The sequence below is a fragment of the Octodon degus genome, unplaced genomic scaffold, assembly GCF_000260255.1.
Source record: "Octodon degus isolate 3935 unplaced genomic scaffold, OctDeg1.0 scaffold00010, whole genome shotgun sequence".
Lineage (NCBI taxonomy): Eukaryota > Metazoa > Chordata > Mammalia > Rodentia > Octodontidae > Octodon > Octodon degus.
In genome coordinates, this window is record NW_004524586.1 from 28,945,724 (window position 1) to 28,968,025 (window position 22,302).

Genomic DNA, 22,302 nt, shown 5'->3' on the forward strand with positions numbered 1-22,302 from the left:
GTTAGAGTTGAACCCTTTTGTCTCTCTTGCAAGATGTTCTGCTCCTGAATCAGCTGGGTAGGTCTTGCCTCTAGCCTCTTTGCAGGGAGTTCTGCTGAAGGGTTCCGTGCTGGGCCTGCACTCTGGGTCTATTCAGGATCCCGCGGCCTCGGTTGTCTTACTCACTCACAGTACCTGCGCTCCTGGTCTATTCAGGATCCGGAGGGTCCCAGGTCGTCTCACTCTGCCGGACCTGCGCTCTGGATCTGTTCAGGATCCCGCAGCCCGGGTCGTCTCTCTCACTCGCCCGGCCTGTGCTCTGGGTCTGTTCAGGATCCCGGCCTCAGTTGTCTCACTCACTCGCCGGGCCTGCGCTCTGGGTCTGTTCAGGATCCCATGGCCCCAGTCATCTCTCTCACTCGCTGGGCCTGCGGTCTGGGTCTCTCCTGTTTAACTCTTGAAAATTAACCTTAGGGGTCAGCCAGATAGCTTGGTGGACTAAAGCACCTGCTTCTGCAGAGCACAATGGCCAGGGTTCCATTTCCAGAGTGCTGTGCTGGCCCTGACCCTAGGGTGAACTGAGATAGTGATTGAGACTGGGTATGGTGGCACAAGCCTGTAATCCCAGTGCTTGGGAGGCTGAAAACAGGAGAATCACTATGAGTCTGATCTACTTAGTGAGACCCTGTCCTAAATTCATTAAAAAGAAAAGAAAAAAGAAAACCTGAGAACATATTTGGAAAGTGCTGCTGCCTAAACTTGCTCACTTGATTTTTTGTAGATTCTCAGAGTGCATGTTATACATAAAAGCCAGGCCAACCCAAGCAGATAGTGGGCTGGTAGACATAGGTAGAATAGGTTGCATTGAAGCCACTGGCTAACGTGTAAATATAGCATTGATTCTGCTGTTTCTAATCTCTAGTAGTGGTCTATTGAAGTTCTGGCTGCAAGAATGAAAGATGATTGTCAAGTTATTAAAATCATGGGTTGTTTCTTGTGATTACAAATGGCTGTTCTGAGGGCAGCTTGATGAAAGCCTGTCTTCTGTTGGCATGTATCCAAGCAGGTGGTGTACCCTGTCCTGTGAACTGACTGGAGGCAGTGTTAGAATTCAGTATATCACTGGAAAAAGGTTGGAGGTTGCATAAATTAGTGATTTGAGAAACACTAAATATTCCTTATAATGTTATTCACAGGCTATTTATGCCCTGCCATATAGACAAAAACCCACCTGGTAACAGGTTTGTTTTGCTTTCTCTAAGACATACCTGCTTTGTTTCAAATTCTATTCTGTAGTATTAGAATCAGGAATTAGTGCATGATATATTTAATTGTAATATAATATAATGTATTATTTTAGGAGAATAGATATATCTTTGGCTGAGCTTCAGAATAAACAAACTATGATACATGAATCAAATCAGGTAAGTGAATATAATGTTTGATGGAAGATTATCTAATTGTTGGTATATTAATGGGAAAAGGGATTGGTGGAGTCAAAAGGGAGTTGACATACAGGAAGAAGAGTTGAGACTCAGGAATCTTGAAATTTTAAAAATTCTCCAGGTGGCTCTGATTATTGGCCAGGTTAGAGTGAGAATACTGACAAAAGGCAAAAATATTCCCTCCAAGAGACAGGCTCTAAGCATAATGGCTTTGTACTATTGATACTGCATTATAGTATATAATATTCATTACAAAACTAAATTGATTCTTATGGAAAGTATGTTCTGTATGTGTTTTTCCAAAGCAGTCATGTGGAATACATTTTTTTTTAATTTTGCATGGAATGAATTAAAGGAACTAAGTCTCATTTGATTTATTTACTGTAGAATGTTTGAAAAATTCTGTGGAATGTGAACTAGCAAAATACTGGAAATACCACTAAATTTCTTAATTGTCATGTGTGGTTGGTTCCCACCCAACACTTCTCACACCTCCCATTTCCTTACTAATTAGAATATTTGACTAGCCAGGGAAAAAGGAAACTGGCTCTTTTAAAAGTTTTGAAAAGTATGTCAAGTTCTAAAAGAAACTGCTAAATTATTTATGGGAAATAAAGAGTTTTTATGGAGCAAAGATTTTAATCTATTTCTGATAGGGCTGGTGAGATAGCTCAGTAGCATGTAAGTGCCTGTCTGGCAAGCACAAGGTACTGAGTTCAATTTCCAGTACCAAAAATATACATATTTCTGACAGAATATATAAATAATTTTTTACTTGAGAAAATGATTATAATTTTTATTAAACTTACTGAGATAGACTGGTTTATTGAGCGGTATTTTCAAAAGTTTTCTAACCATCAGCATAGTTAGCTTAGAGGAAATTTGAGGATTTTTAAACTAATCTATAATTCAGCAGTTTAATACAAAATATTTGATTGTCTTTTCTTTTTTTCCATAATTTTATTGAGAAACAAATAGCAATGAGACAGTTTCAAATCAAATTGGTAGGACAGTTTCAATAATTAACACATTGCATACATTCTTCCTAGTGGTTAATTGCTGTACAAGATGCAGACTTGATATCCTATTTACAAATACCATTAGAACAAATCCCTCTATTCATTAAGAGAATGTAACTATGTATCTATCCTCACCACTTTGAATACACAGATACAAAAAGGACATTCATCTGTATACCCTTTTTTTGTTAAGTTCCATCATTTAAATATTATAGGTGTGTAAACTCAGCAAAATATTCTAAAAGAGTCCAGTATGATTGTCTTTTCTTGCTATCTTATATCTTACATTTTAACATATGCATCATCATAGTGTATACAGTTTCTAGCTTTATATACCTTTTTCTTTTTAATTGGCAATAGCATTACTTTTATGTACAATCTCTGAATTCCCCATAACTCATAATTGAACCTTTTTTAAGTTTTAACTTTTTTTAGTAAATGTTTTTCCATGTTAATTTCCACATAATAGTTTCTTTTGTATTTTTTAATTATTTTTCTGTATTTAGGACAGGGTCTAAAGGGTAGGGTGTACAGGGTCTCACTACAGAGATCGGACTTGACTCAGTCCTGTTTACAGCCTCCCAAGTGCTGGGATTACAGACACACGCCACCACACCCAGTCTCAATCGCTGTCTCAGCGCACCCCTTGGGTGAGGCCAGCATGCTCTGACTGCTGGGCTCTGCCTAAGCAAGTACGTTAGTCAGCTGAGCTATCAAGTCAGCCCTAAAAAGTTGAGAAGGATTTTTTTTTGGCTGGCTCAGGCTGCCTTAAGTGTGGTTCTGGTGTGGCATGTGGAGCTGGGGATCAAACTGTGATCCCCTGCCCTGATTGAGTTTTCCCAAGCAAGAGCTTTAAACAACTGAGCTAAGTGGCAAGCCCCCAATAGTTTCTAATTTAAATGGTTAAACATTATCCCCTTGCATTGTCATAATATATTTAATTATTCCATTTTGCTATAAATTTTTTAACATTTAAGTTGCCTTTTTTGTGATTTTATTTATTTTCTGGTACCAGGGATGAAATTCAGTTGTTATTTTAAGTATAGCTTTTAATTTTTTTTGTAGACACAGCCTTTTTTTTGAGATAGGATCCCAGAAGTAGAATCCCTGATTTAATGTGAAGAACTTTTCTGACTGTATGATCAATTGTATCTCAAAACATTTGTATCAGTTTATATTAGCAGGATGAGTACAAAATAAGTTGTTTAAACTTTTAGTTAAAGTTCTTGTTAGATATGGTCTTTGTGCAACAGTAATATGAATAGTTTGTCTTCTGTCGAAATTCTTCAGACTCTGGTCAAAGTAATAGATCCAAATGACCTACGTCATGACATTGAAAGGAGGAGAAAAGAACGATTACAGAATGAAGATGAGCACATTTTTCACATGGCTAATGCTACAGAGAGGTAATCAGTAGATGAAAACCATCATGTTACCAGGAAGCCTTTGGTTTCAGCATGTTTTCAATTCTTTGCAAGTGATAATTTTTATTTTAATATAGGGATTTGATTCTTCAGATCCATTTATATATTTAAATTAATTCTACTAAAATGTTTCAAAGTTACTCTGTGATCATCATATACAGCTTGATTTAAGTAACAAAAATTATGGGACAGGGGAGCATCTTAGATCTTCATACTTATAGTGAGAAGTATAATAGCTTTTTTAATATTAGCAGACCCCAGGGCTATTTTTTGTTTGTACCTACTTTTTGTTTCTAAGATTATTGAAATGGATATATTCAGCCCTTTAGATTCCCAGGTAGTGTCAATAGTACAAAATGTCCTCAGGCCAATGCATTATTCTTTTCTGAATCTGTGTGGATATCTGTCCATAAAAAGGGCCATTGTAGTAGAAAACACAGGATATCCAAATTAGAACCTCACCTCTGCCAAATTCATTGAGTGCCTAAGGCCTCTTCATATATAAAGTGATGATAAAACCAACTCTTTATTAAATAACTGACACATTTAAAATACTCATGCTATGCATGGAAAATAGATCACTAGCAGATCCTCACTTTGCTTTCACAACCTCATACTTTTTTTAGGAGCTCCAAATAGTCTAGATTGGCTCCCATTTATCTTTAGTTCTGAGAGCTGGTAGAACTCATGGCAATTCCAGCATTGATTATGAGGTATATAATTGAATGGGAAAATTTTCTAGTTTGATCAAGAGTTCTCACACTATTTGGATCTCCAGAAAGTGGAAAAGTATGAGTAGAAAGGGACAGAGCAGGTTGTTCTTCCATAATCATTGATGCCAAATTACTATATGACAGACTTTTTAAGTCAAGTTAGTGCCTATCTCATTCTTAGTCCAAATATATAGAACTTGCTTAAAACTGAACTTGATTCTGACAGTAAGTTTAGGACTCTTTAAAAGATAGTGAAACTATGTTATAGCTATGAAACAATTAAAATAATAAAAGTCTTGTGCCTTACAGAATGAAAGTTATTTCTCTAATATGATACAATTAATTGAGGGCATGATTTTTCTTTTTAATGACACAAACTGTCATTTTTCTTAAGTCACCAAGTTTAAGAAACTGAGTTTACCAAGAAACTGAATTTTTCAAACAAATTTAATGTAAATAGCATATCATAAAGATGATACCTCAGGATATATTTTTACCCTTTGAGATTATTAGAACTTGAGCACTGGAGTTAGATCTAATTTCATCATCTGGCTCTTAGACTCCTAGCAATGTGACTAACTTTGGGCAAGTTATTTAGTCTCTGTTGCCTCATCTGTCAAGTAAGAAGAGGAATTATATTTACCTTGTAGTGGTGGTTAAGATTAAGTCAAATAATGTGTAGTAGAATGGCTGGTTAGTGTTAAATATATTAATGTTAGCTTTGATGATAGTGTTGTAACAGGCAAAGATTCATACTGGAAGGTCTCTTTCGCTGAGTCTGTTGGATTATTTCATTGTTTTGGATAGTTGTTGTGGCATATGTAGCCAGGAAGGTTTTTAAAAATTGAGCTGGTGGGGGGCCTGCCCCTTAGCTCAGTTCTTTAAGTGGCTGCTTCAACAAAGCAGTCAGGCTCAGGTTGCTGTGGTTCGATCCCCACAACTCAAGCCAGCCAAACCTGCCCTGAAGGCATTTAGAGCAAAAAAAACCCCCAAAAAACAAAATTGAGCTGGTGCGTACCATTAAATTCACCCATTAAAAGCAAACAATTGTGTAGTTTTTAGTGTTATCTACAGTTGTAAAACCATTAGCAATATTTAATTCCAAACATCCCATCACCCCTCAAAGAAGCACTATACCCATTTGCTGTCAGTCCCTACTACTCCATCCCCTTACCTCTGGTAGCTGCTGTGCTATATAATATATAAGGCTTGCCTATTTTTAACATTTCATATAAATGCCATCATATAGTATGTAGCTTTTGTGACTGACCATGTAGTATAAAGTTTTCAACATCCATGTTATAGCATGAGAATACCTTTTAAATCAAGTCAGTCGGGGGATAAGGAGATAGCTCAGTGGAATACATGGTTGTCTGGTAAGCTCAAGGTCCTGAGTTCAATCCCTGGTACAACCAAAAAAAAAAAAAAGTCAGGGTATGGTTTCCACAAAAATCCAGAAAAAAATAATGATTTTTATCTCTGACAAAAATAAAAATGATTTTATCGCTGACATGAGAAAATGTCATACAATATTTTCCTTTACAAACCTGAAGACCAGCTCTGTGCCTACATTGCTCACTTGTATCCCCATTGCCTTGAGCTCTGTTCATATTTGTTCATGAATGAATGAATGTTTTGCAAGGAGCAGACAGAGATGAGGATAAATTGTAGGATATTTCTATCTGAGACCCTATCTAAAAATTTTTAAAAAGAGGGTAAAAGGCTGGGGATACAGCTCAGGTTGAAGGTCCTGGCTTCAATCCTCAGTACTGCAAATAATGAATGCATTAATGAATTAATGATGAACTAGTGGTTCACTATGGTTGCTGAGGCAGAGAATGAATTATAAGAGCTGAAAAATAATTTCCTTGTCAAGTTATACAAAATTGAAATAGAAAGCCTGAATTATATAGGAAGGGATGGTAGGAAAGACCCATCAAGGAACCAGGCTCTTTGTCTTGCTTCTCCTATATCCTCTATAGATGGGGTCTTCCTCGTGGTTTAAGATAGGTATTTATACACACTAGTCATCATGTCCTCATTCTAGGCTTTCCCTTAAAGACCATGAAATTTATATATGACACTTTAACACTGTTGCCCAAAATTTAGTCCCATGGTCATACCTGTCTTTAGGGAGGCTTGGGAAATACAATAGAATCGTTAAACTGGGTGTTTGTTTGGCCAAAAATCATATGTGAAAGGATTTTCAAAGTGTTTTAAAACTAGACATGTAAATTTACCATTTTCATTGTTTTTAAGTATATAATTCATTGGCCTTAATTGTATTCATGTGCAGTTGTTACAAGTATCCATGTCTAGAAATTTTCATCTTCACAAACAGAAAATCTGTACCAATTAAGCAGTAACTTTCCATTCTTTCTTTTATCTTGCACCTACTAGCCTCTTTTCTTTTTGTCCTTATAAATTCGCATATTCTAGGTCCCTCAAGTAGAATCTTGCAATTTATCCTTTTGTGTCTGGCTTGTGTCACTTAGCATGTTTTCAGGGTTCAACCATGTTGTACCATATGTCCAAATTGCATTCCTTTTTAAAAAAAATGTCATTCTTTTTTTTTTGGCAGAACTGGGATTGAACTCAGGGCCTTGTGCTTGCCAGGCAAGCACTTATTCTACTGAGCTATCTCCATAGCCCCTGTCATTCCTTTTTAGTGGTTAAATAATATTATAGATACTATTTTTCTGTTTATGGAAATTTGTGTTATTTCTACCTTTTAGCTATTATAGACAGTACAGTGTGCTGTTTTGAATATTGGTATTATCATCTTTAAATATTGGTATTATCATCTTTTTTATTATAGCCATCATAGTAGATATAAAATCTTATCTCATTGTGGTTTTGATTTGCTTTTCCCTAATAATTAATGACATTTAACATCTTTTCATATACTTATTGGCTATTTTTGTCTTCTCTGGAGAAGTTTATTTTTAAATCCTTTGCCATTTTATTTTTGTTTCACATCTTTTTTTATTAGTGCTATTGATTAAGCAGCTTAATGTGTTTCATTTTGACAGATTTGTACAAGTATATCACATCCTTTTATCATATTCATCTTCCCCATTACTCCCTACATTTTGCCCATTTTAAAATCAAGTTGTTGAGATGTGAGATTATTTATTGTAAATACTTCAGACTCATTATCCCTTATCTGAAAGGCTTGGTTTAGAGTTCAGAATTTTTTTTTTGAGTTTGGAATATTAGCATGTATGTAATGAAATGTGTCGGAGATAAGACCCAAATCTAAACATGAAATTCATTAATATTTCATGAATACTTTATGTGTACAGCCAGAAGGAAATTTTGTAGAATATTTTTTTAGTGCCTGTGTTTTTGACTGTTACCTGTCATATGTGGTCAGGTGTAAAATTTTTCATTTGTGGCATCAGTTTGGCCCTCAAAAAGCTGTAGATTTTTTTTTTAAGCTGTAGATTTTAACATTTCAAATTTCAGAATTTTAGGTTATAGATATTCTCTTGTACCCCCTTATCTGATAAATACTTCACAAACAGGATATTTAAAAGTACATTGTTTTATTGATAACAGTAGTCATATATGTTAATGCTAATTACTTGCAAAAATACAATAAAGTATGAAACTATATGGCTTATTTATTTAATATATTTGATAAAGGGTCTCACTATACAGCTCAGACTCGTAGGGATCCTCCTGTTTTCAGCCTCCCCTGTGCTGGGATTTCTGTCTTGGTGGCCTGCTCAGCACACATGAGGATGCAGCATGTCGTGCTGGGGATTGAAACCCCGATCCCTGTGCTTGCCTAAGCAGGCACTTAGTCTGCTGAGCTATCTTGCCAGCACTTGGCATTTTTAATTTAACAAGTTACAGATGACTATTAATATTCTGTAAATCTCTGGTCATTTGTTATTCTAAGCATATATTTTTAAATAATTGAAAGTAGGTGCTGGAGAGATGGCTCAGTGGTCTAAAGCACCTACTTGGAACAAGCTTGACAAAGCATAGGGACCGCGGTTCAATCCCCCAGCGCACCACATGCCAGCCAGCCCCGCCCCCTTGTGGACTGAGCTGGCCACACACACACACACACACACACACACACACACAATAAATAAATGTTAAATAATTTTTTTAAAAAAATAAATAAATAATTGAAAGTATAGGGCTGGGGACATAGCTCAGCGGCATGAGCATCTGCCTGGCAAGTTCAAGGTCCTGAGTTTGATCCCCAGTACTGCATGCCATGCCAGCCCCAGAACCCCAGGTGTGCTGTGCTGGCCACTGAAACCCGGCATGATTTCACACATCTGTAATCCCAGCACTAGGGAAGCTGAGATAGGAGCATCACTGTGAGTCTGAAATACATTGCAAGACCCTGTATCATGAAAGTACATAGCTTTACACCCTACTATTTGAGCTTACTATCATGTCATAAGCATTTTTGACAGGACATGGGGAATTTCTAACATTTCAAAAGACCCTAAGTATCTATTTCATGCCGATTTCTGGGAATAGAGCTGGGGCCACAAAATGAACCATCCACAGTGCTTCCTCTGAAGGAATCACAGAGAACCATTAAACACACAGGTATACCAATAGTCACAACATGGTGTTAAGATCCCAAAAGTGTTCCACATGCACATAGCAGAGGACTCAAGTTTAGGAGTCTTCCATGGAAGTGGTACAAATGGAGCTAAATTTTGAAATTAATTTAAGTGGAAGGAAATGCTTTCAGAAGGAACAAACTGTAGGTGTAAAGGAAACAGGAGAGATGGTGGTGTGTGCCAGCAGCCACGTGTAGGTAAATATCATTGAACAATCAATGTCTGTTTTGGGCAGATTGAAATAAGGCAGGTGATAGGGCAGCAAGGGCCCAAGCAGAGTCATGGTGAAAGTGGATTTTATCCTGATGCCAGGGAGAGTACACAGGAGGAACTAAAGCAGGGCTGAGATAGTGAGCAGTTGGTTCACCAGGGGTCGGGACCTGCAGAAGACTTTGGAAGGGCTTCAGGAGCATCATTGGAAGATACAAGATGTAAAAAGGAAAGGAATCCCCAGTGGCTGTGGAACATGAGGCTTCCTGGGGCCCTCCCTCCTAGATGAGGCTGCTTGGGAGAAGCTTTTGGTAGCTTCAGGACCCTGAGATGTTAGCAGAAGGGGAACATGTCCTCTGCCACTGTGGCCTAGGAAGCAGTAAAAGCCCTCAGCTCCTCTAGTGAGACAACCCTGGGTCAGACCCATGCTCAGTAAATGGTCTGGGCAGTGGGCCATTGGTGCCTCTTCTCAGGAATCTTTCAGCAAAGGGATAATGTTGCCGAAGGCCCCAGAGCAGTGATATACTTTCCTCAGAAAACATACATTGCACTTAGGAGTTATAGATGCTGAAAGCCTGTTCTTGAACCTCAGATTGAGAACTCCAGTACAAGCAGGTGGTTTCTTCCCTATTGCTAACTTCCAACTATGCTAAATAATGTTTGTTCAAAAATGATTTTGTTAGCCAAAAGAAGTGTCATTTGTAATTTTAGTAGTGGTAGATCATTGAAGTTTACTGTTGTGCTACTTTATTGTCTCTGAAGGTGCTTTTAATTTTTTTTGTTGTTTGTTAGATAAAGATTAACTAATAAAAGATTATTTTCTCTCTCATTTTGTTAGGAATGATCAACATTCCAGTTTTTCAAAGGTGAAGAATGTTCATACTGATGGATTCCAAAACCCTACACATTTTATAAAATCAAATTTTAGAAAATTTATTCAGAATCCTTACATGGTAACATTGGTGCTCCAGATTTTTCTTTTTTTTTTACATTTTCCTTAAGTCTCTTCATATTCTTTGTAACTATTCATTAAATGTGTGTTATAAGTCTATTAAGGCTTATAGTTACTACAACAAAAGAAATATTCATCTCTGATCTAGTAGAATTTTATTAGATTTATTATAATACTGACTTTTTAAAGTTTTTTGTTTTTTGGGAATAAGTTGATTAAGATAGAATTTAAGGCTGACTGTGGTGGTACAGGCCTATACCCCCAACACTTGGGAGGGTGAGGGAGGAGGATATCTGTGAGTTCAAGGCCAGCTTGGGCTACAAAGTGACTTCAAGGCCAGCCTGAACTTCATAGTGAAACCCTGTCTCAAAAAGGCAAAAAAAAAAAAAAAAGAAAGAAAGAAAGAAAGAAAGAAAAAAAAAAAAAAAAAAAAAAGAATTTCATTATCTTAAAATTCTTCCATTTTAGGGATACAATTTAGTGACTTTTTAAAATACATTTGCCAAGATGTCTAACCATCATCATAACCTAATTTTAGGATATTTCCATCATCTCATAAGAGCTCTCATGCCTGTTTAGTTATTCCTTGATCCCAGCCCTAGTCAAGCACTAGTCTACTATCTTAAAGATTTGCCCTTTCATAGGGCAGCTCACAAAGTGGCAGCTGTCTTCCATAAATAATGGATAGAATTATAGAAGCTAAAGTCAGCAAAACCTGCCTCCCTTGTATTGAGGATTTTTGTTCTTCTTAGGTAGCAGGACCTCTTTAGCAACTCATGATAATAATGGGTTTCTCTTTTAAATGGCTGATGTATAGCCATATTCAAAAAGTCAACCTATTTTATATAGAAGTGTGTTTTCTTTCACTTCTCACAGGTGTGAGTGAAATTGGCTCTCACAAATTAGCATGCATCATGTAAAAAAAGCATGTGTGTTCCTATAGCTAAGCTCCCTGCTCCCTGCTTTGTGCTCTTAATACTATGCATTTAAATAGGTGTCTTTTAAATGGTCAAACTAGTTTTTGAAATAGATCTTAACATATATTAACCTATAGAAATACTTTTTTCATGCAGAATTATACTATGCAAAAAAAAGATATTACTCAAAAATTATTTGGAGTTGAAAGAAACCATCACGGCTTTAAAAGACCTTTAAAGGTATTGAGTGTTGTTTTTAATTTAAGTCAGACTTTGGGTTTATGCTCTGCATACAGTATTATGTTTAAAACCTATGTTTATGGTATTCTTTCAAATAGCTATAAACTGTTTCTGGTTTATATGAGTATTTCTAATATTTATAGTTAATTTTAATTTGTTTAATTATGACCTCTTCCCTCAGGACTTGATTTTCAATATTTTAACCAGTGAAAGAAATCTTTTTTTCAAATATTATGTGGAAATACAAATGCATAAACAGATACAAGTGCAATGACTCTAGGTAGGGGGGCAGGCAAGATCCTAGACTGCTGCTAAGCCTAGCTCCTAAGCTCTGAGATATAAGTCCAGAGTGATCATGCTTTCTCCAGGACTCACGGACTGAAATGGCTCTGCCTACAGACATACAGTCTTCAGAGGTCTTCTGGACATCTCTGAAAGAAATCTGGTCCAGACGCTTTGTTAAAGCATATTTTATCACCAAATTCTAGCTATTTGTGCACCTTTATCTGATATAAATGATGGCTTTTATCAACATCTTTGATTATCCAGAACATCTCATCCCCCAGACAAATAGAATTAAAATTATAGCACAAAGTATTACCTTTCCCTTTCTCACAAAAGTTGAGATTTTATAAAAATATGAATGACTGAATTTCTTTTTCTGACAGATCCTTTATTCATACTTTTCACTCTGAGTTACCAATCTCTTCTCCCCCTAAGAAAAGAAAAGAACTTGAGTGTTTTTTGTGAAAGTAATAGATGGACTTGCTATAGTAGTGAGCTCATTAGGAAGAAGTTAGTATGAGCAGAAAGGTAGTATAACCTGTCCCAGAACCTTAGAGTAGAAATGTAGATGAGTGGTCTGGTAACATTTGGTTTCTTGATAGTCAAAATTTCTAGATGCTGAAATGTTTCTTTTCACTAGAAGTAACATAATTTGTGGGTATTGCATAGATTATATTTTATTCCATTGTTTATGTCCTAAAACATGTATGACATTAGGTTTTCTTTGAGAGCTATGGCCACAGTGTATATAGACATGTTCTGTACAGTCTTTTAATCTCTTGAGTAAGGAGACATCACATCAACTGAGAATGTGATGCCTGAATCACCTACAGTCAGTATAGATGGATGCTCATATCTAAGTGCCTGTACATGTTGCTGTTCTTGTTAGTTAGACATATGTGATTGCATTTTTCTAAGATCATCACATGATTTATTTTCTTTTGTCCTTTCTCTTAAGGGAAGATTCTTTGGCATTAATTATTGGAATATTTTCAATATATGTGCAATAATTCTCCCTTTGATCATTCAAAGTTGTATGTCATATGATTACTTAGATGATCACAATTGTTTTAGTAAAATCATGTAAAGAAATAATCTTAAGTAAAGAAACTATTTTATTAAAGTTTGTTTTTGCATGAATTAGACTAATTCGAAGCCAGATAGTAATCAGCTTATAAAATGTATTTAAAAAGACCATGTAAATCTCAAGGTTAGCTCTGATATAACAAGTCTGTGTAGAGTTTCAATGAAGTTATACCATTATGATTCCCTTTAATCTGAAATTTTCTGTATCTTTAGGAAAATAAGCCTGCAGTACATACTTTTGGTAAACCTAGTGCTCTATTATGTATGATGTTCCTGTTTCTAAAATAATTGTGAAAAAATGAATCATTCTTTTATTCTATTGTAATAATATTATTTGTATATTTGTTTGCCAGTGTTTCCCATGATTTGTTTCCTGTTATTAAGTACTCTAAGGATGAAACTTGAATTAAGTCAAAAACTAAGTTTCAAATATATTAGGCAGGGCTGGAGTTGTAGATCAGTGGCACAACACCTAGATGCCTGAACAGTACAGTGTCCTGAGTTTGATTCCTGGTACAAACAAAATTAGGCAAGAGGATCACAAGTTCATGGCCAGCCTGGGTACTTTAACAGCAAAGGAAGACTTTGTGCATACTTAGCAAGTACTCTTATCATTCTACCCACAGCCCCACCCACTTATTTTTTATAGGAGGATTTAATTGGATGATTATGGGGAGAAATCCCTACAGTAATCAAGAGCTTAATATGTAGCCTCTTCTAGTGAGCTAGCAAGTCAAGGTGTGATGTTTGTTTTTGTTGCTTGTGTTAGAACCCAGGGCCTTTGTACTTAGAACTGTATCCTTACCCCTCTTTCATTTTTATTCTGAGACAGCCTTGATATTTTACTAAGTTGCCATTCTGGCCTCAAATTTGTAATTCTCCTGCCTCAGTCTCCCAGAGTAGTAGGATTACAGGTATGTACCACTATGTCTGGCTTTAAGACTTAGTGTAGCACAGATGGACTCCATCTGTAAACATTTGGGCTACTTCTCCCTTTTGTTTTAGATTGTTATAGAAGATGCTTGGAAATGCAAGTGATCATGAAGAATGTATGTTCCAGGGAGCAAGGGAGAGAGGTTGAGAGAATTGTTCAGGAAAGATTTGGAGAGGATCAGTTCATGTCTGCCAACACTGAAGACTCTTCCTTCCTCTACCCTTAGCACTAAATTACAGGACCAGTTTCTTTCATCAGCCACTTGGAAAACAAATATTCATTGTCCTGTTAGGTCTATTATAATATTAGACAGTATGCAGGATAGGAATTAGTCTTTATAATTTATATCAGCTCTAATGTGTTTTTTTATGGTAGATTTATTTGAAGGCATTGACAAGAACAAAGTTAAAAATATTTGATCTGTAATGTCCTCTTTCCCCACTGGCATTTGACATTATCGCTATGAATCAAAAGAATAATTTTAGTTCATTAGAAATTTTGAAAATTATATTTTTAGGATGATGAATTTCAACTATTCTAAATTCTTTTAACAGTTTTAAGAAATTGATTTTGTTTTAAAAATAATTTTTAAATTGCATATAAAATAAGTTAGGAAATCAGTTGAGGGAAATTAGCTTTAATGCCGTCATGAACCCCTTCCCGCTTAATATTTATAGTGCCTAGACTCCAGGGCAGCTCCAAAAGCCAGTCATCTTCCAATGTGTTATACTAGTAAAGTAGACTTGACAAGTATAGATTTGCTAAAATTTCTTTCTTTCCTTTACAGGGTTACTTTAGAGGTAGCAGATTCCAGCCCCAATATAAATCAGACCTGGTACAAAAGAGCTTGTGCATTCAGGCTAAATATCAGCGTTTACGGTTTGCTGGTCCAAGGGGATTTGTCACTAATAAATTCAGAAACAGGGCACCAAGAAAAGAACAGGTTAGTTGAATTGCAGTCATTTAAAAATATTGAGTGACTCTGAACTTCTCTTTTTTGTATTTAGTACAGGGTCTACAGGGTCTCACTACATGGGGATCAGATTTATAATGATTGTCCTGTTTTCAGCTTCCCAACCTCTGGGATTACAGGCATGTGCTACCACACCCAGTCTCCATCGCCATCTCGGTGCACCCTGGGGGCAGGGCTGGCACAGCTGGCCTGGGATCGAACCTCCAGCCCCTGCGTCTGCCTAAGCAGGCACTTTAATCTGCTTAGTTATCTGGCTGGTCTGACTCTGAACTTCTAAATCATCTGTGTTCATTAGATAAATTGGGTTTTTCATTTAAATTTAAGAAACAACCTACATTTTTAAGATATTCTTATAGCATGATGGTTGAGTAAAAACTTCAAGCAGTCGAGCTAATTGAATTGTGAGACTAACTTTAAAATGCTTTTAGCTATTATACCTCAAATACTTTTAATATGCTAGATGTATGAACTTTTTACTTTAGGCATATTTTTAACTAATATGTTTTAGTCTTTTGCAGTGTGAATTATCTGAAAATATTGAACTGACTCTAGGCAAAATATACTAACTCATCCCCCGCTTTTTTTCACATATTTTTAATTGTGGTAAAACATGTGCAGTGTAGAATTTGCCATTTTAATCATTTAAATCTACAGTTCAGTAACCTTAAATGCATTCACAGTGCTGTAAGTCGTTTCCATTATATATGTTCTAAAAATTTAATTTTGAGAAGTAAAAATTAAAAAAATATATATATGTATATTTTCAGTATAAAACTTGCAGTTTTGATATGTATCCAATGTGAAAGGTTTTTAGCCTATGCATTATTTATATACTTATTTTTTTGTGGTGAAAACATTTAAATTTACTTTCTTGTGTGTGTGTGTGGAACCAGGGACTGAACTCAGGCCCTTGTACTTGGCAGGCAAGCGCTTTTTCTACTGAGCCATCTCCCTGTCCCCTTATATTTACTTTCTTTACAACTATATAATATGTTGTATCTTCCTAATCTTATCACCATCCTCTCCACCCCTGGTAACTACCATTTTGCTCTCTAGTTCTATGCAACTTTTCTAGATTGTATGTATGATGAGGACATACGGTAATTTTCTTTCTGTGCCTGGCCTATTTCATATTAGGTAATATCTTCCAGGTATATCCACATTATCACAAAGATCAGGATTTTCTTTTCAAAAGCTGGATAGTTTTCCATGGTGTGAATATACTACGTTTTCTTTATCCATCCATTCATCAATGGATACTGAGGTAGATTCCATCATGCTTACTCTTAACAAAAAGTTTCTTTACTTGGTGATTTGAATTGCATATTCGTTTAGTTATATATTGATTTTATTTAAATTAGCCATCTTAGTATTTGAAAATGCAGCATAAATAGGAAATTGTCTTCCATGTAATTACATGTTAAGTGAGAATAGTAGCATTACATCCATTAAATTAAGCATATTTGTCAGTTTTTAAAATTCATTTTATGTGTTGGCCCCACCCCTAGGCACACTGAGCCTCCCAAGTCCAGGCGTGGTGGTGCACACCTCTAATCCCAGTACTGGGGAGGCTGAAGACAGGAGGATCACTACGAGTCTGACCTATGTAGTGGGACCCTATACAAAATAAATAAATAATAAAATAAAATTCATTTTGTTCATAAATTTAGGCTATTTTTTCTAACAAATGTGCGTATTTCTAATTTTTTAAAGTAGCCCAGTTGTCATTTTGTAAATTTAGAATCAGATCTTTCTCGAAATATTCATGATTATGAAGCCTTTACACTGAATTTCTGCAATGGTTTTAATAAAACTGACCATTTTTCAAAAGATGGGCCTAACCAATGGCAGTTGATTACTTTGGGGATTGTAGAATTAAATAGAATATCTTACAGTCTTTTCCATTCCTCAGTTTTAACTGAGCATCTTGGACAGTCTTTCTAGTTTCACTGTGTGTGTCAAGCATGGTTTTAGGAAAGCCATCTCTTTTTAAAAAACACACAAGTGAAAGTGGACCCATTTCCCCCTCATATTCTCCTTTATTGTCAGTCTGTGGCAGGGCTTGGCTAGAGCTCCTGCTTCTCTCCCTGCCTTGTGGGAAAAGTTTCTTTGTAGAAGATCTTCTACACATTTGTTCCCAGTCCCAGCTGCAGCTGGACTGTTCTCCGGGAAGCTACTCAGTGATTTCCACTTGAGGGGCAAGGCCAAGACAGGCTTTTTCCTCAGTTGCAAGGTTGATTTTCTGGTGCATGCTGTCTTTGTTGTCTGTTAGCTCTGTGGTGAGCTTTGAGTTTTAGTTTCATTTAACTGTATTTTTACCTGTATATTTTAGGTGATTTGGGGCTCCTGAATGCTTACTTAACTACACTTCTTTATACTGTTTGCTCCAATTCATTGCCCTTCACAACAAATGGAAATTAGACCTTCAGCATAGAAAATAGGAAGGGAAAAAAAAGAAAATAGGAAGTGTGTCTTAGAAGGAGCTACAATTTTTAAAGTCTTCTATCTTAAGGCTTAGTTTCTGTGCCATCTATAAAGTAGCAGTTGTAATTAAGAGTCCTCTGTGGGTCACAACCCAGCCTTCCTGTTGTTCTTTCCTGCCATTTAAATGCTTTAAGAAGTAGTCCCAACCCAGTGGCTTTTTAAAAAGCAAACTATACTACTCTTCCAGTGTTGAATACTCTTTTTCTTAGCCTTACTGCTATGGATATTTCATATATTTTTGTATTATAGTGACTTTGACCTGGACTGTTAATCTGGCCAGTGTCAGTGCCTGTAGCCAAGCCAAAGCCAGATGTTTTATAGATTTTTTTTTGGAGGTGGGGGGTACCAGTGATTGAACTTGGGGCCTTACACTTTCCAGGCAGGCACTTATGCCACTGAGCTATATCCCCAACCCTATAAGAACAGCACTAAATGAAGTTCCTTCTATTAGCATCCTACTTAACACTTATACTTCATTTTTCTAAATTTAGGGAAAGGAATAAGGCATTACCAAGGTCTAAAGTAAAGTACTTAAGGATAACTTTCCCTTTAAGCTATCCTAATAGTATTATGCTATTCTGAAATCCCATACTGTGTAGATAAACTAATATGGCTTGGACCCATCAGCTATTTTACAGAGTGAAGGCCTAACATTTTGGCTTCTTTTAAGGTTGCTTCTCTTTTTCCTTAAATTAAAGACATTTATGCCAAATGGAGTTGCTGGCTATGAGAAAGCGCATCACCTTTCTCTGTCATGCTGGAGATCAAACCCAGGACCTTGCACATGCTAAGCAAGCACTTAAGCCCTGTGCTATTTGCCTAATCTGCATTTGTATCACTTTTTATCTTAAGCATTAGTGTCAGAGGAAACTTTGAAGGTCCTACCCTAGAAAGACACCTTAATCTAGATAACATCTCAGCACATTTTGGCTTTTTGCTCTATTTGTTATGGATTTCATCTTTTTCACAGTAGGATATTACCTAGACTAATTATGAATGTATGATTAAATAGTTAATCTAAGTGCCCTGAAATCAGATATAAATTTACTTATTCCTACATGCCTCAAAGTCCACTGAAAATACTTAGGTGGTTTTTTTTTTTTTTTTTTCCAGATCTGGGAATTGAACTCAGGCTCTTGTGCTTGCCAGGGAAGCGCTTATTCCACTGAGCCATCTCCCTGGCCCCGCTTAGGTGGTTCTTGTCTAGACTCTTTACCCTCCTCTATTTTTAAATTTTTAAAAAATCTTTTATTTGTTACAAGGTCTTGCTTCGCAACTTGGACTTGTAGTGATCCTCCTGACTCAGCCTCCCCAGCACTGCGATTACAGGCATGCACCACCATGCCCAGTTTAAGTGGCTGGCATGGTGTGCCTGGGGTTCTGGGGTTGGCATGATGTGTGGTACCAGAGATCAAACCAGGGTCCTTGAGCTTGCCAGATAGGCACTCAGACCACTGAGTTGTCTCCCCAGCCACCTCCTTCCCTATTGAAGTGCCTAAACTGATCATTGATAGCTTAAATTTACATCTTGTGTTTGTTAATTGTAATGCAGTCTAGTTATTGTACCATCAGACTATGCTTCCTGTCTCTAGCACAAAAAAAACCTTGGGGACTGATGGTAGTGGATCCTAATATGGCCTCTTCTTCCACTTACCAGAAAAAAAAATGTCTTCCTAAAATTACATTGGCTTCCCAGATGCCTATAAAGTAGTAAGACTACCAAAAAAAGTAAAATGGTAAGACTACCAATCAGCAGTAGAAAATGTAAAGCTAACTCTTACTGTTAATGTGCTTGTCATATTAATCTCATTTTGATGCTGCAAGTCCCTTTTACTGTTTTTTTGTCTTGGATTCTGTGCTTAGCATGGAAGATGGGGGTATCTATTACCCTGGAATAAGTCTTTTATCCACTAACATTTACAAGTGTCCTCTCTCAAATATCTTCTGCTTATCACAGAAAGTTTGTAGACACTTTTGTTGGCCTGATGATGTATCAGAAGAGGATGAATAGTCTAATAAGAATTCTTGAAACCACCTCTGCGAACATTGCCTCAGAAAAACTTGTACAGCTGTACATTTGATGAGGTGGCGTGGAGTTCCTCAGGAGCACCCTGGATTCTCCAGCAGTTCTTAGGTTCCTATAAGCTAGGTGTCTTTCTGATCACTACCCATAGATAAGAAAGGAAGACTGGCAAGGGTATGAAGACAGTGCAGGAAGTTAAGATGTGTTGGGGGTTGAAAGAAACCTTGACAGTCATGGAGTACAAAGATAAAATGGTGACCAAAATCACAGGAGCCAACGAGAATTTACTGCATGCCTGCTGTGCCTAAGCTAATGTGTGCAGAATGTTCTTAAAGTCATCATTACCACTGGGCATGTGTGACCTGGAGCCTTGCTCTCTGGCTTCCCTGTTTTATTTGGTGGTTTATGTTCTTTCATACATCCTTTTACAATGTAAGCATTTCTTAGTGTGATGTTGACAAAATATGTATGATTGTGTTTTGAGCATTTCATTTACCAAAATAGAAAAATAAAAACTTTCCATCAGCACAGTTTCTGCTTTAAAAAATAGCTCCATACTAATATAAATACCAAAATTAAATCAAATTGGAAATTTCTTTCAGTTTTGATAATGTAAGATCATAGGAAAAGGTAAGGATGTATATATTAATAAATTTTTATTTTAATGTCCCTGAAAACCATGTCATTCTACCATTTTTATTATTAGTTGCATGGTCTTATGTCTAGCTTATGGTTAGTAATTTAATATTTTACATAGCATCACAATACAAAATCCATGTTCATTACCCTTTAATTGTAGTGTTACCATTTATAGGAATCCCTTTTCCAAAATTTAGTGAAATTTTTCATCTTTTAAATTTATAGGTAAAGGTCTACATGCAAGAAAACTTTTTCCCTTCTGATAGCTTTCTCTGTAGCTGTCAGTTATTAGAAGAATCCATATTGTTTTAAAATTAGAGATACCATATGATGGGAAAGATAAAATACTAGTTTGAGATTGAGCTTGTGTCACACCAGACTCCAGCATGGAGAGACTGAGGTTTCAGAATCTTGAATTTATGCCAGGAAAGCCCCCCACTGAACTCACCCAGATAGCTGTATGCTGTTTTCATCAATTTATTTAATGGTATACTTTTTTTCTTGTCTTACCTACCATGTTCTGTTAGTACTTTGCATCATTAGGATCCCACATACCTTTGTGGAGATCTTGAGGTGCAAGTAGTATTCTATTAATTAAACTGTTTTGAAAATTGCACTGTAAATTCTAACTCAGATGTTACAACTTGACTCTTCTTTTGAAGTCTGTATTTCTCTTGTTTTCTCTCAATAGGAATATACAAATGTTGCCACAGAAACCTAATTTGGAATTATTGCAGATGAAAATGCCACTACAAGAGGATATTGGGAGCATCTCTTTTTATCAGGATTTAGAATTGGCACTAAGGCACTAATACTGTAACTTCCTTGATAAAAACTATTTTTTAGTGGAATATTACAACTTTTTTACACTTACCAATTGCTTTTAAATTACAGTATTCAATTTAAAAGTTGTATTTACTATAATTTGTTTTGCAAAATGTTTCAGTACAGTCACTTGAAGGGCATTATTTGATGCATTTTTCTCTGAGCATGGTTTCATCTAGAGAACTTAACCAAGTTATATGCAGAGTTTTATATGTTCAAAGTTTTGTTTATGTAATAAAAGCAGAAGTATCTGAATTGTATAGTGTCTGTACATGAAAGAACTTTAAACAGTGGCCTTACAGTAGTAATTTTTATACCAAGTTTTTCTTTATCTGGTAACATTTTGGCTTATGACTTGAAGTTTTCTTAAGTTTCTGAAGATCAAGGCCTATATAATTCATATGTTTCATATTACGAAGCTAGGGAAAAGGTGCTTCAAATTTTCCATCAGGTAGTTGTGAATGCACTGAATTTTTATTAATATGTTCATTCGGTTTCTTTCCACAACTATTTGCTGTTTTCCAGTTTCAAAATGCTGTTGTGGAAATGTATAAAGATTTTGTAACCTATTATCCATCTTACTTTTCCCTCAGGGCAAGCTTCTGCGTATCATATTTTTAAAGGCTTTTAAACAATCTGACAGACAAAAATCTCATATTTGAAAATTGTACTTTACTACTACAACATTACACATTTTGCAAGCATATCTTTTAGAGTGTTTGAGTTCAGTTGATATGTACTATGTACCTATTATGTGTAAGATAAAATTGGTGGGATTTTAAATGAGAGTTTTAGGTCCTGATACCTTTTTTTTTTTTCAGAACCGGGGATTGAACTCAGACCCTTGTGCTTGCCAGGGAAGTGCTTATTTTACTGAGCCATCTCCCCGGCACCCCTGGTATCTTATTTCTTTTGTTTTCTATGGCTTGCTTAACAGTACTGTACATTCTCAACTAAATTTTTGTTAAATGCTTATTTGTAATAAAGTATTGTTGCATTTTCTGCTTGAAAAAATTACCAATTTGTGTGAACATTATTTTAATTGTCTATGATGCTTAACAGTCAGTGTCTTTATCTTGTTGTTGAGAGAAAATACTCAACAGCCAAAAATTAGAGAAGTTTATTTTAGCTCAGTTTGTGTAGGTTTCAGTCCATTGTCCACTGGCTCCAAGGCAGGGTGGCAGGGTGACGGGATGGCAAGGTAGAAGGGAACTGCTCAAGGCAAGGCATCCAGGAATCAGAAAAATCAAGGGAGGAACCAGGGAGGGAGAAAAATGTTTCCAGGCCACACCTCTAGGGACCGGCCTCTTCTGGCCAGGTCCCACCTCCTAATAGCAGCTCAGCTATAAGCCCCATAATACAGTCACCTTAAAGCCCTGCCTCAGAGCACATGAGGCTCTTGTGGGACACTTAGATATAAACCGTAACACATAGATAGGACCTGTTGCTCTTTAATGCTGTTCAACACTTCAGATAGAACTTTCTAAATTTAAATGTAGAGGTTGATAATAATTTGTTTTTTCACTAGGGAGATAACTCAGTAGAATAAGTACTTGCCT

At 36.2% G+C, this 22,302-nt stretch overlaps 1 protein-coding gene across 7 annotated transcripts in view; it reads left to right on the plus strand.

The window, feature by feature from the left end:
- The window catches only part of Bclaf3 (BCLAF1 and THRAP3 family member 3), a 54,327-nt gene extending 33,185 nt beyond the window's left edge, over positions 1–21,142 (plus strand). For 6 of the 7 annotated variants that reach the window (XM_023709110.1, XM_023709109.1, XM_023709108.1 and 3 more), the window contains 6 exons: positions 1,340–1,403; positions 3,734–3,849; positions 10,224–10,338; positions 11,411–11,494; positions 14,587–14,742; positions 20,610–21,142. In XM_023709110.1, coding sequence (XP_023564878.1) covers positions 1,340–1,403; positions 3,734–3,849; positions 10,224–10,338; positions 11,411–11,494; positions 14,587–14,742; positions 20,610–20,639 — 565 coding nt within the window. In that variant the 3' untranslated portion in view covers positions 20,640–21,142. The remainder of the gene's footprint in view (positions 1–1,339; positions 1,404–3,733; positions 3,850–10,223; positions 10,339–11,410; positions 11,495–14,586; positions 14,743–20,609) is intronic. The other variant, XM_004625755.2, reaches the window with a different exon arrangement.
- Positions 21,143–22,302: the final 1,160 nt, after the last annotated feature.